The sequence below is a fragment of the Lepisosteus platostomus genome, chromosome 4, assembly GCF_059453375.1.
Source record: "Lepisosteus platostomus isolate fLepPlt1 chromosome 4, fLepPlt1.hap1, whole genome shotgun sequence".
Taxonomy (NCBI): Eukaryota; Metazoa; Chordata; class Actinopteri; order Semionotiformes; family Lepisosteidae; genus Lepisosteus; species Lepisosteus platostomus.
In genome coordinates this window covers 7,611,927-7,624,293 of record NC_142614.1, presented here as the reverse complement: position 1 = coordinate 7,624,293, position 12,367 = coordinate 7,611,927, and the positions used below count along the sequence as shown (strand labels likewise).

The following is a 12,367-nucleotide window of genomic DNA, read 5'->3' as shown; positions in this document are numbered from 1 at the left end:
TCTGACTCTGTCGGTGGCGTTGGGGGTTTTGAATACTCGAATAAAGTCGCCTTCGTAACCTGCTTTGTACAAAGCTAAGGAGACATAATAGTATAACAGTTATGGGGGGGTTATGTCATAATTCAGTTAACTGTGCAGACTGTCAGTACAAGATGAACAGACAAGCAACATATGAAAATATAACTTAGATCAAACAATGAATCAGACTAGGATACAAAATAATACACGAATGGTAAGGAATAAACTGAATAATAAATAATGCGCGTCCATTAATATAAGCTGTGCTGTATTCTGGCAGGCACTGCGTTTAGTGGCATGTCATAATAATAATAAACTTTAGTTTATATAGCGCCTTCAAAGGTGGCTTCTCCAAGCGCTTTGCAGAACGACAACAACATTACACAATACACCAAATGTGCACAATGAGAGGAGACAGCAGACGGGGGGTCCTGGATACAGCAGGGGCAGAAAGGTAAAGAACAGGACCAGTTCAGTAAAGGCCCTTCTAAAAGAAGAAGGGTTTGGGTCTGGATTTGAAAGAGTTTATGGAAGGTGACTCTCCGATATCCTTGGGGATAGAATTCCAGAGCTCTGGGGCGCAGCAGGAGAAGGCCCAGTCACCCATACAGTGTGGACGGGCTTGGGGGACAGACGGGAGACCAGAATTAAAGGAGCAAAGTGGCGAGGTGGGGAGTAGGACAATAATAGCTGAGACAAGTACTGAGCCTTGAGCCTATAAGGCAGAGCCTTATTGAGCATGAGGAATTTTGAAGTCGGTTACAGATTTAAGACGCATCACTGAAACGTGAATGCACATTCAAATTTTTTAACGGCCCCGAACTCAACGAGCTGTCTGCTGAAACGGACATCTGGCGAATCCAGGGAGAACCGCACCTCGCCACTGGAACCGGCACTGATGAACCGTCTGCATGCAGCGAACGCGCGCCCCCTGCTGGTGTCTTCTACAATAGATTCTCAAGTGTTTTCCTTATGCAGCCAGGGTGAGCAGTTTCTCAATTAACAAGGCCACATCTACGTAGCCTTTCATCCCAGAACTCTTTACATATAAAGCGGGACACAATTCAACATCCGCGCTTGAAGTGCTGCACCATCTTGGTGATAGAGCGCAGCCACTCTGCGCCCGAAGTCCCACAGCACATCAGGAGCATCCAGTGAGAAACTGCCTTAGCAGCTTATTTGAGGGGAAGCTGCAGGTGTGGGAATTGTGCAAACCCAGAATGGAGTATGACGAAGAAACCGATATCCTAATCTTCTAGGACGGGCCCAATCGCTGGTTGCGCGGGGATCGGGTTAGAAATAAGGAGCAATTCGCCAGCGCCAGTCTGGGTGCGCAGTTCTGCTCTCTGTAGGAAAAAAAACGGGATTAAACATTTAAAAGGCAAGACGGGAAGCTTCTTGTAAACGTCTAAACGGGTGAAGCGCCGTAGAGTGCAGTGAACACACGGCACAAGCACAGCAACCTAAAGCATGACCCACCCCGCGGGCAATGCTTGGCAAAACCAGACTCGCGTGGTATGACTGCGGTAGAACACAAATACCGAGTCAATTTCATGGGCTGCACAGTCCCGGGGGGTGAAAAAAGTTAGCCCAGTTCTCATGGACCGGTTTATGGCGCAACCCATTTCCTCTTAGGAAATAACGCCATCACAGCACGAGGTGCGCGACCTTATAAATTCCTCTTCGGTCAGAAAGAGGGTGACGGACGCGGTGCCAGTGGTTTTGAATGTGTCCTTTGAAAGGCTGGCAATCGGGCAATATGCAGAGCTGCGCGTCTGAGAGGCCCCTGCACAGGCTACAGACAGGAAGACAGAACCCCTGAGCAGTATAGTTCTCACGCGTAATCGTGCCAGTTTTAAAGTCGACACTCATTTCGGCCCCGGGACAATTCCTGTGTGTTAAAATGCATAAAATAGTTCGGCTCCCGCAGTCCCGAGTGCCCCGGCGTCCGCACAGAAGGAGAGAGGAGGAGAGGAGAGAACTGAACTGAACTGAGAGGCAGAGGGAGGGAGAGAGAGAGAGGGAGAGAGATGGGCTTCCTCTCCTCGCAACAGCAGAGTGACAGGATACACCGCAAGAAAACAAACACGAAAAGGGCACGGATCGGCAGTTTTTTTTTAACGTGCAGATGAGCCCTGAGCTGCAGAAACGGCGCCTCTTTTTCTTTCTCCCTTGCAGCCGAAGTCGTTGTGGTGCTGTCTGTTGATCTTGGAAAGCACTCGCCGAGCTAAATATACTCGGACGCGTTTCAGCCGCGATTCCAGTTTCGCAATGCGAAAGTTTTAGCCGTCCGCTCTCTGGGGGTGGTGTGTGTGTGTGTGGGGGGGGGGAGTACGCTAGTTCTCCCGGTCAAACCTGCGTTATTCCGACTAAGAAACGACGCGTTCCGTTGCAGGGAGTTGAAAGCAGGCACCCCTCTCCGAGAAAAAGAGACAAGAAGCAGCAAATCTTTGAAATGTTAAGGAAGCAGAAGGCAGAAGCATGCAGCGAGTTCTACTGCGGAGACGAGTGCGCGTACCTGCTGTGTGGGGCGCAGTGGCTGTAGCGGCGGTGACCCTGGCCGCTATTAGCGTCGCCCTGACGGCGTGGTCTTGGGGACAGACGCGCGACTTGTCTCGGTCTTTCCGGACGCTGCAGGGCCACCTGGAACAGGTAGGAGCCCGCAACCAAACACAAGCGGATTCTCATACGTGCGGTTTTGAATTATTCGTGTGCCCGACGCCCAAGTACGAGTTCAGAACTGTATGAAGGCCACTGTGTTATGTAACCAGCGCGCTCGCCAGCAGTTCCAGCAAACCGGGACAGCCCCGGCTTCCCTGGACTGCCCCTCCACTCTTCGTGTTTAGTTCAGTGGTCGCCTTGCTCTAGTCCACGCAGGGCACCGTAATGCCGTGGAAATCGTTAATCTCCTGTCTCCACCAAGCCTCGGTTTCGAAAAATTGGATTCATCAGCTTTCAAAATAGATATTTTCCTTATTAGCACTTCTCGTAGTGTTAGCAGTAGTAACAACAACAATGACGACAAGGGCAACAGCTTGACTACCGTTGCTTACTTGGTTGCCAGCTTTTATAGTCGAGGATCTCGTCCGACCGCTTGAAAGATGCGGCTCGAACAGCAGACTTGACAGCTCCAGATACCCCACACCCACTGTGGAGCAGAACCAGTGGCTGTGCCAGCCCGTTCAGCACCAGCGGTAGCCGTGGCAGCAGAACCAGTGGCAGTGCCAGCCCGTTCACCTGTGGTAGTAGTTGTAGTAAGAGCTGTGGCAGCAGTAGCAGCAGAACAGAGTATTAATTGCCCTGAAACAAACTGCATGTGTCAATGCCCTCTCCTCTGCCTCGTGTTGTATTCCTTGATGTGTACTGTAACTTATTGCCCTCCTTACGCCTGTGTTTCCCGCGTTTTCCAAACGCTGGCGGGCAGGAAGTGGTGGCAGCAGGTGAGAGAAATGGGAGGTCACAATTAGTCACCCCATTTTTGATTCGTTGGCCCAGCACCGTTGCGCCTTACCAGAGACAGGTCTCCTCTCGCGCTGTACTCATGCAGACGCTGCAGCAGGGTGGCGAGCTCGTCGCACAGCACTCTGCCTGCATTCCGGGCTGTGTGGGACGTGTTTCAGTGTGCGGTTTTGGAAGCAGTACAAGAAAAACAGCTGTAGCCAGGGTTATGGAGGGCAGGGGCTTGGACGGGCGCTGCTAAAACTTGCACGATGGCTTTCTCCGCTGTGTCTCCATGGCACCGCACAGGGGGCCCTGTTGCTCAATGTATAGATGTTAGCATGGGAAACTGGCAGCAGGGAATCCGGAGTAGTTTTAACCTCATAATTCAGGACTTGAACCAGCCGCCCAGCATTATGAGGATGAGCATTACGTTGAGTCTATCTAACTGGGTTCTTGACTGGTTTTAGCAGCAGTCAGTAACTGGGTGCAATAAAAGACAATTGCATTTGTAGGCCTTGGGCTCTTTGATCTCACCACAGGTAGCTGGAGCAGCAGGAAGATCCTTCTGCAGAAGGAACAGTGCAGCCGGCCCTACTGTATGTGTATGGGGATATGAGGAGAGGGGTGGGGTGGTGGCTCTGTGCGTGTGGAGGGGAGCGTTGTGTGGAGGATTTGCAGGCTTTTTCAAACCAGGTTGACCTGCAGATACTGTCCATCTGTAAAAGCACTCCTCCTGGTTTTCTCTCTCTCCAGCTGAATTTGCAGCGCGAGGCCATTGTCCAGCTCCTACTGGAGAAGAGAGAGTTGGCGGAAGGGCAGAGAGTTAAGCGAACGCCAGGTGAGGACAGGTGTCTGTTCCTTCTGCGTTGGAGCAGCAATCGTCTCAGAATTCACAACACACGCCTTCCCCGGCCAGCCACATAACCCAAACTCGAACATCCGGGTCATAACATGAGGCGTGTTCTTGCACTTCCCACTCATAGCCGATTAATGACACAGCCTACATCAGGGAGAGCTGCGGTCCCGCTCTCTGTAAGTGGAGGGACCCCCAATTTTAGAGAGCCCCAGTCCAGTTAGTCTTACTGGCCATCCTAAACCACAGGGTCTCCAGCCTTGGTCCTGGAGAACCCCAGTCCAGCTCGTCTTATAGGTCCCGAATCACCATTTGTTTAAAAGATTGTGAGCGCTTTGAAATGAATGATCGAAGAGAAGATAATTTGTGTGTTAAGGCCTCCGATCGTCGTGGGATGAAAGGTTTTCATGTTCTGGTAAATGATCAGTAACAGTTTGACAGGTCTGAGCCTGTGAAGGCGCAGTCTTCTTCAGTGGAACTCAAGCCAGTTCAGAGCTTTTCTTGTGTAGGCGATTTCACTCCCTCTCCCTCCTCTTTCTAAGCACAGGTCTTCTTCATCTGTGCATTTATGGACACAAAAAAGTGTCGCTTTCATTTTCCTGCAGCCTTTTTTGTCCTATGACTGAAAAACCAGCTGCTGCAGGAAACCAGCTCGCTATGCTGTTTGCTAGCTGGGGGAAGAAGAAGAGGAAAGTAGTTTTGTTGGAGCTATTCTATTTGGTTTCCATTGTTAAAATTCATAGAAGTGACAATAACCTCCAGCACTCACTTGCGGCTTCCTCCATTTATCTTAAATATGACACAGATATTTGTATCGTTAAGAAAGGATGTGTATTGAAACACGAGTTGTTCTGATCTGTGACTAAAAATAAGTTATTAAAGACATTTTAATGGGGTATATTTTGTCACAGTGTGCACAAATAAAGCTTTCCCCCCTGCTATCCATTTTACTGCATATTCAAAAAGCACACATTTTAACTAAAAATAAAATGTGTGAGCCTGGTCAGTACCTGGATGGGAGACCTCCAGGGAAAAACTAAGGTTGCTGCTGGAAGAGGTGTTAGTGGGGCCAGCAGGGGGCGCTCACCCTGCGGTCCATGTGGGTCCTTATGCCCCAGTATAGTGACGGGGACACTATACTGTAAACAGGCGCCGTCCTTCGGATGAGATGTAAAACCGAGGTCCTGCCTCTCTGTGGTCATTAAAAATCCCAGGGCATTTCTCGAAAAGAGTAGGGGTATAACCCCGGTGTCCTGGCCAAATTTCCAATTGGCCCTTACCAATCATGGCCTCCTAATAATCCCCCTCTATGAATTGGTTTCATCACTCTGCTCTCCTCCCCACTGATAGCTGATGTGTGGTGAGCGTTCTGGTGCACTATGGCTGCCGTCGCATCATCCAGGTGGGGCTGCACATTGGTGGTGGTGGAGGGGAGTCCCCATTACCTGTAAAGCGCTTTGAATGGAGTGTCCAGAAAAGCACTATATAAGTGTAAGCAATTATTATAAATTATTATTATTGTAATTATTACTTATTATTATTAATTATATGTCAGCCGTTTTATCGTCCTCGTATCGGCTCCCTGTGAATTGCAGACCATAATTCAAATGTATATGTTGCTCACGTTTAAAGGGTGATTGTTTTGGCCCCTGACTACGAGTGAACCCTTCCTTCCCTGCACACCTGCACGGCTTTGGCAGTCTTTGAACTTTTGCTTTCTTTCCAATCCCAATAACGGGCCCCGAAAACTGGGAGAATACGGTCCCAGTTCTCTGGCTATGGGCTGGGAGATTAATCCAGTTTTACAAATCAATCAGCACCTTCAAGACATTTCTTAAAACCCACCTGTATACTTTAGATTTCAGTTTGGTCCGAGTTCCCGTACTGCAGTGTTTATGCTCTACTGTTTTATTGTAACGTCCGTTGAGAGATATCATGAAATGCGTCGTGTAAAGATTATTTCTCAGACTTGCAGCATTTTATCCACTTTATCCAGCTGCAGACAAATAAGAGATGCAGCAGCAGACTGTGTTATTGGACACCAGGGATCAATTTAATCTTCTTTTCTCTCATCAAGTATCATTTCTGGGAGAATTGATTTTTTCACCAGTTGCAAAAAGCATTTCAATCTTTGCACTACATTTTTCTGTTTATGTGTGAATTGTTTTGTAACTTTAGTTAAACAATATCCCAATTGAAACCTTCTGCCCTACAGACACCCCAGTATTTGAAATGACACTGAAACCATCTAAAGTGTTTGGATCCGGGGTGCATTTCACACGGAAAAAAGAAGATCTTCATTGAACAGAACGGCATTCTTGTGCGTCAATAAATGTCAATAAGTACACGGGCGCATTTATTCATTCGTTCTTCTGGTTTCCTCTACAGTCCGAAAGCACAAGAACGGACGAAATGGCCGGAACAAAGTGGCGGCTCATTTTGAAAGTAAGTGCGATGCCGTTGATTGGTTCCGTTTTTGCCTTTGTAATCACTGTCACACCCGGCCAAGCCCTGCCTCCCATATGAGTGCTGACTCTCGGCACTGCATGTTTCAGGCTCACGCGCACAGACACAGTCACATTGCTGTATGGAGTAACAGGTAGATGGCTACCTGTTAAGATAAAATCACTTTGGCCATATCCAATTTCTTGCATTAGGAAACTGTCTTTTCACAGACCCCAACTTGCTCTCCCAGGCACACAGACAGGAAGAGAAGCTTAGGGTCAGAGTGCAGGGTCAGCCATTTTCACAGCACCCCCAGAGCAGTTGGGGTTAAGGGCCTTGCTCAGGGGCCCAACGGAGTAGGATTCCTCTGCCGGCCGCGGGATACGAACCGGCAACCTTCCAGCCACAAGCGCCGATCCTTTGCATAGATTTAAAAACTCCACAATGTCACTGTGTATCTGGCCGTACAAGCACACAGCAGATACAGCAAAGTCAATACAACAGCTGTTTGTTTTTCTGTTTGTGCATCTGTCTGGGGTGACATCAACGTTAATTTCTGTCACTTATTTTTTACAGTTCTTTCCCAGACGCATGGTGAGTATCATTATTACTGTTGTTTGTATCAAGCTGCTGCTGTTGTTGTTGCAGCAGTATCAGTAGCTCTGGTAGCAGGAGTAGTCACAGTAGCAGTGATAATGGAAGGAGCAGCAGTACTTACAGTATAGTAGCAGCACCTCAGACGTGGCAAACTTTGTAGTGTAGTAGCAACAGCAGCAGGAGTAGTAGCTGTAATGGCAGTGATAGTTGCAACAGCAACAGTTAAAGTACTAGCTGTATTAGTGTTAATACCTCTTCTGAGTGCTGTGGAGCAGTTCTCCAACCACGCAAATGGGAGATAATCCCCAATAGCCAACTAATTTAAAACAGAGCATGCTAGCATTTCATGTTTGCAACTCTGTTTTTATAGGAGAGGCTCTGCGGTACAGTGCTAGTTTGTGTGTTTTTCTTCCAGTGGGCGAGGATGGCATCATAAAGGGATGGACAGAAAGGGTTCTAAATACCACTAAGGCCGTGCACTACGACCCCAACACAGGCACCTTCACAGTGGAGCACAAAGGCCTCTACTATGTCTACTGCCAAGTGAGTCCCAGAAATGTGCAAAGATCTTATAGGACTGGAGTCCAGAAAACACAGCACGTTTGTTCTGGCACACTTTACAAACCAAAGCACTGCAGTATTGAAGTTGTTACTTTTTGTTTGAAAAACGTCTGAAATGTAAAAAGGGACTAGGATTGCAAATAGTGTTTCAGATTTATGGTTCAGTTTCTCCAGTGCGGATTCAAACAAGAGCCTGTGTCAGGTTGAAGCTGAATGAGGCTCAGTATGCCTTCCATGCAGGAGTTCTAATCACAATTTGTTGTGTTTTGCTTTATCTGATCTCTGTCTTCATCAGTTAAGAGACCTGCCACTCAGGAGATGGGAGAAGCCCAGATCTTCTGCTTGTTTCTATTTCCATATGTGGTGTGCATGCTTACACGTGCATGTGTGCATTAATCTAGCACATGAAAAGCTGATTAGGATCCAAAACCATTAGCCCATTAGCCAGCTGTGAAAGGCATTCCTGAAGAGGTAGTGTACCATGCTCTGGGACTTGGCCTGAGCTAGCCTCTCATCAGCAGCTCCTGGGACCTGCTAACACTGCAGAGACCAGGAGACAACTGGCAGGTGGGTGTGCCATAGAAACACGGGAACTGGTCCTCCTTCTCCTCACGGAGTGCCCTATTTCCATCTCTGGATCATACCCATACACATTTCTGTAGTTTGGCTTTCAGGCAGTCAAATATGTTTGCGTGTCCCTCTGCTTTTCTGCTTCAGGTCCACTTCAACGACAAACAGACCACCTACGTGAAACTGGATGTGCTGGCCAACCAGAGCAAGGTGCTGCAGTGCATGGAGGGATACAGCACCACCCCCTCCTCCGAGACTCATCCCTTTCACTTCCTGAAGCCCTGCCAGGTGTCTGGTCTGCTCCAGCTGTCCAAGGGCACAAGGCTAAGAACTGCTACTGGCCCCTCCTTCTCCCTGCACTCCAGCCCACGCCATTACTTCGGCCTCTTCAAGGTCATCTGAGACTGTTGCACAGGGCGTCGCCCCACTGGGCAAACCCATCCACTGAGAATGAACTGAGAGATCCCGCGCCCACATCGCCTCCGATGCACCACAGCTAAACTGAATTAAAACATTCTTATCGGAGCAGCAAAATCCAGTCTGAAGATCTCATTTCTGCAGATTCCTCTTTTTGAAAAATTATCATTATTTGGAGTGTATGATATTGCCCTTTTCTCAGTTAACATCCATATGGAAACCCAACATCACTGCTTGTGAACCCTCCATCTTCCGAACCAATGAGAGCTTCCCCATCCTCTCCCAGACAGCGGTTCCTTTAAAGCAGAACTCTGTCATTATGTGCTGCAGCCTGGACTACAAAAGCAGAAGAACCGCTGTGAGGACAATTCACGGATGTCAACAATTCACATGCCACAGGACTTTCCTTCCCCTGCCCCACAGTTGTGAGAGGCACAGCAACTTGAGAAATGAATTTGATTAATTTGGCTTTGTTTACCTGTGCAGTGACTTCCCACACATTCACTGTGGTATGAACCAGGACATGGGTCCAAATTTCTCTCTTGTTCCTAGGGTTCACGGTATAGCAGTACTGGGTCCTCTCCAGTGGTGATGGAACCACTTCAGTGACATACCACTATGCTCCACGAAGCTGCACTTTGCTAGCTACAGCTGGAGAGACCAGTTGTGCCCTGCTCTTCAGGCAAGGACGTTTCCATTGTTGAGCATTTGGCACTGTGTAGCTTACCATCCCAGCAGTCTAATATTTCAATCATCAATCAATCGTTTTTTTTTCTAGTTAGCAGGGCAGGGAGTTGGCCATCCTCAGTCCCAGAAAGTCAAGACACATCCATCTATCAACACTAGGTTCAATGGCACTCTGACCAGTTAATGAGGAAGTTTATTTCAGTGAAGTTATGTACTGGAATGGGAACCTGGATTGTGCCAAGCCTCCAAAAGGAGTCAGCTTCTAAACTTTTCAAAAACTTGCAATTGTTCCCAAATTTTTAATTTGGATGTATTCTGAAACCTGCTGGAACATGACGGTCTTGGATCAGAATGTGTTGATGCCAGCGGAGATGCAGCACTGTGTGGAGATATGAGTCACACATTCCTAACAGGTGTATGCTGGACTGCCAGCATTTCCTCCAAAGAAAACAGTGGGGTTCTAACTTGCTCCAGTCAGAACTGAAACCGTACTGAACTGTAGCTCCTTCTACAGGCAGACAGAAAGCTGGAACTGAGCAAGAGGATGGTTGGGAGGCTGGAAAGCATGTGTGGATTTGGAGCCAAAGGAGTCTAAGCACAAGAGTAGCCCCAAGTTGGACTATCAAGTGTCGCACAAAGATAGCTACGCTATTCAGTTACAATTTTACTGTGCAGGCACTAGACCTGAGTCTGCAGATTCTGGAAAGAATGGAATAAACCCAGGCTTTCCTGGAAAAAAATCACAGTTGGAAAAAGCAGCAAGAAGGGAGTCTTGGAAAAACAATATGAATCAGATGAAGTGTGATGTTCCAGTAAACTAGACTGCGTTTTGCTAACAGTGCCTGCAAACATTGTTAGCATCCACACTGGACAGCTACAGTTTATGGTATATCGTAATAATATTGAGGTGGGAGGGATTGCAAAGGCGATGGTGAAGCTCAAGCTTGGGAAAAGTACAGAAATGTCACAGAAAAAGAACAAACCAAGGGGTGATAATCCTTGATTGCCACAAAGCCTGCATTAAGCATCCTTAAGTAAAAGATTAACTAACAGCTTCTTTGGAGGATAATGGAAAAACCTCAGGACCAACTCAGCCTGCAGCTCTGTTTCTTTTTGGAGCAGCAGTATAAGGGATTACTTTGTGCCCGTGCATACTGGACCCTATGGAGAGCTGAGTAGCACACCAGTGTTCTAAAAAAAAACAAAAAAACTTTTTTTTGTAAACATCATCATCAGGCATCATGTGACTAAGTGGAACCTGGAATTACTGTATGGAAGCAGTGTTGTGAAGGGAGGAGGAGATCAATCAGTTTTTGAATTCTTGGAGATCTGTGATTTATTTGTATTTTTAATAATGTAATACGTTTCGATACAAATAATCCAATATATATATATAAACATGATCTGTGATGCTACTGAGCACATGCTGGGATTCTAATGTGTATGTCCAGTAAGCTCTATCCTTATACCTTGCAGTGAGGGACAGTAGTAGAGGGGTCAGTATTTAGTCAATATTTTGCCTATGCTTCTTCTACCAATTTGAGTTTGTGTAGTGCCGTTACGAGGAATGATCATGAAGGGTAACCACAAATTCCTATTAAGCCCTCTATGTTTTTGATTTGTACATCAAAGCTGTAATCAGACACAAAACAGGAAAGTCGGAGGTGTGCCCGTGTGTGGCAAAACCCAGTCACAGTCAGCTAGTGACAGTCCTAGTTATAGTCAGCTAATATCCTTGACTGATGCATATGACGCCTGAATTGTAGACCCAATGAGTCAGTGGTTAAAAAACATGGGCAGTATCAGGACTGAGCAGGACCCCCAGTAAGTTTGTGATAGTTGGCAACATCCAGCCTTGTTTGGAAAAAATCAGCAGTCATAGAGATTTCAAAGAGAATAGCGAATTATTACAGGAATGAGCAGAAACCATCAGTAAACAACAAGTCCTTTGCACAGCAGTCCGACATCAACTGCATGATCATTTGGCTGCTTTCTTGAGGCAGAAAATATCACCTCCACATCAGGCCAGATCATATAGGTTCTGAACTTGATTAACCCTTATCCTCAAAATAATGATGGGTAATGATGACATCATGCTCACTTTCCTGCCAGAGTCATTCATTCCTTGACAAGCCACCAGCCCACAGCACTGTAGATGGGAGGGCCAGAAGAGTTAGGAGGCGTGGCACGTTCCATGGGAAGCAGAGTCTTCCAGTCTGGCCAGTAAGAGTCTACGTACTTGCCACAGCACTCAGTCAAGTTGTGGGATCCCTCAAGCTGAGGGGTACGGGTCAGAAGGAGCCAATGACGTGCCCCAGACCCGAGTAAATTCTACAGCAGAGGGAAACATCCACAATTTGAATTTGAAAAATGCCTTGACGTCTTGTGACACTTAAGCGCCCTAAAGTGCTCAATTGATCTAACTGCTCAGAGTTACCATTTTGAAAGAGAAGTCTTAACAGGTGCTGGATTAAATGATTCTTTAATATTGTACAGGACTGTAACACCTTCGCTTCTATGCGTTATTCAGTCCCCTTTGTTAACCAGCGATCAGGGCATCAAAAGGTTTACTTTTACTGTATTAACTTTCTTTTTTTTTCTGTACTACCATCTGACGTACAATTAAAATAGCTTTATTTTTTATAAACAGCAGAAATAATAAAAAAGATAAAGATGTGTTGAGAGCCAGTTCATTGTGTTGAGTGACAGGCTGGCCTCTTTCATAGCTGAGCCACTCTGTGGTCACACCCTGAATGCAGAAGGATTATTTTGCCGGTT

At 47.0% G+C, this 12,367-nt stretch overlaps 1 protein-coding gene across 1 annotated transcript; it reads left to right on the top strand.

Moving 5' to 3' along the window:
• The first annotated feature begins 1,724 nt into the window (after positions 1 to 1,724).
• tnfsf12 (TNF superfamily member 12) lies at positions 1,725 to 12,265 on the top strand. The gene is made up of 6 exons (XM_088628028.1): positions 1,725 to 2,670; positions 4,213 to 4,297; positions 6,701 to 6,757; positions 7,334 to 7,351; positions 7,770 to 7,897; positions 8,633 to 12,265. Exons 1-6 carry the CDS (start codon positions 2,500 to 2,502, stop codon positions 8,885 to 8,887), a joined length of 714 nt encoding a protein of 237 aa, XP_088484154.1. The 5' UTR covers positions 1,725 to 2,499; the 3' UTR covers positions 8,888 to 12,265.
• The last annotated feature ends 102 nt before the right edge of the window (positions 12,266 to 12,367 follow it).

What these genes read in the sequence shown, in the direction of transcription:
- tnfsf12 (XM_088628028.1), top strand. Translation starts at nt 2,500, where the DNA reads ATGCAGCGAGTTCTACTGCGGAGACGAGTGCGCGTACCTGCTGTGTGG. An exon ending in GAGAGTTAAGCGAACGCCAG is followed by an intron (nt 4,298 to 6,700) that starts GTGAGGACAGGT and finishes TTTCCTCTACAG; the next exon opens with TCCGAAAGCACAAGAACGGA. An exon ending in TCTACTATGTCTACTGCCAA is followed by an intron (nt 7,898 to 8,632) that starts GTGAGTCCCAGA and finishes TTTCTGCTTCAG; the next exon opens with GTCCACTTCAACGACAAACA.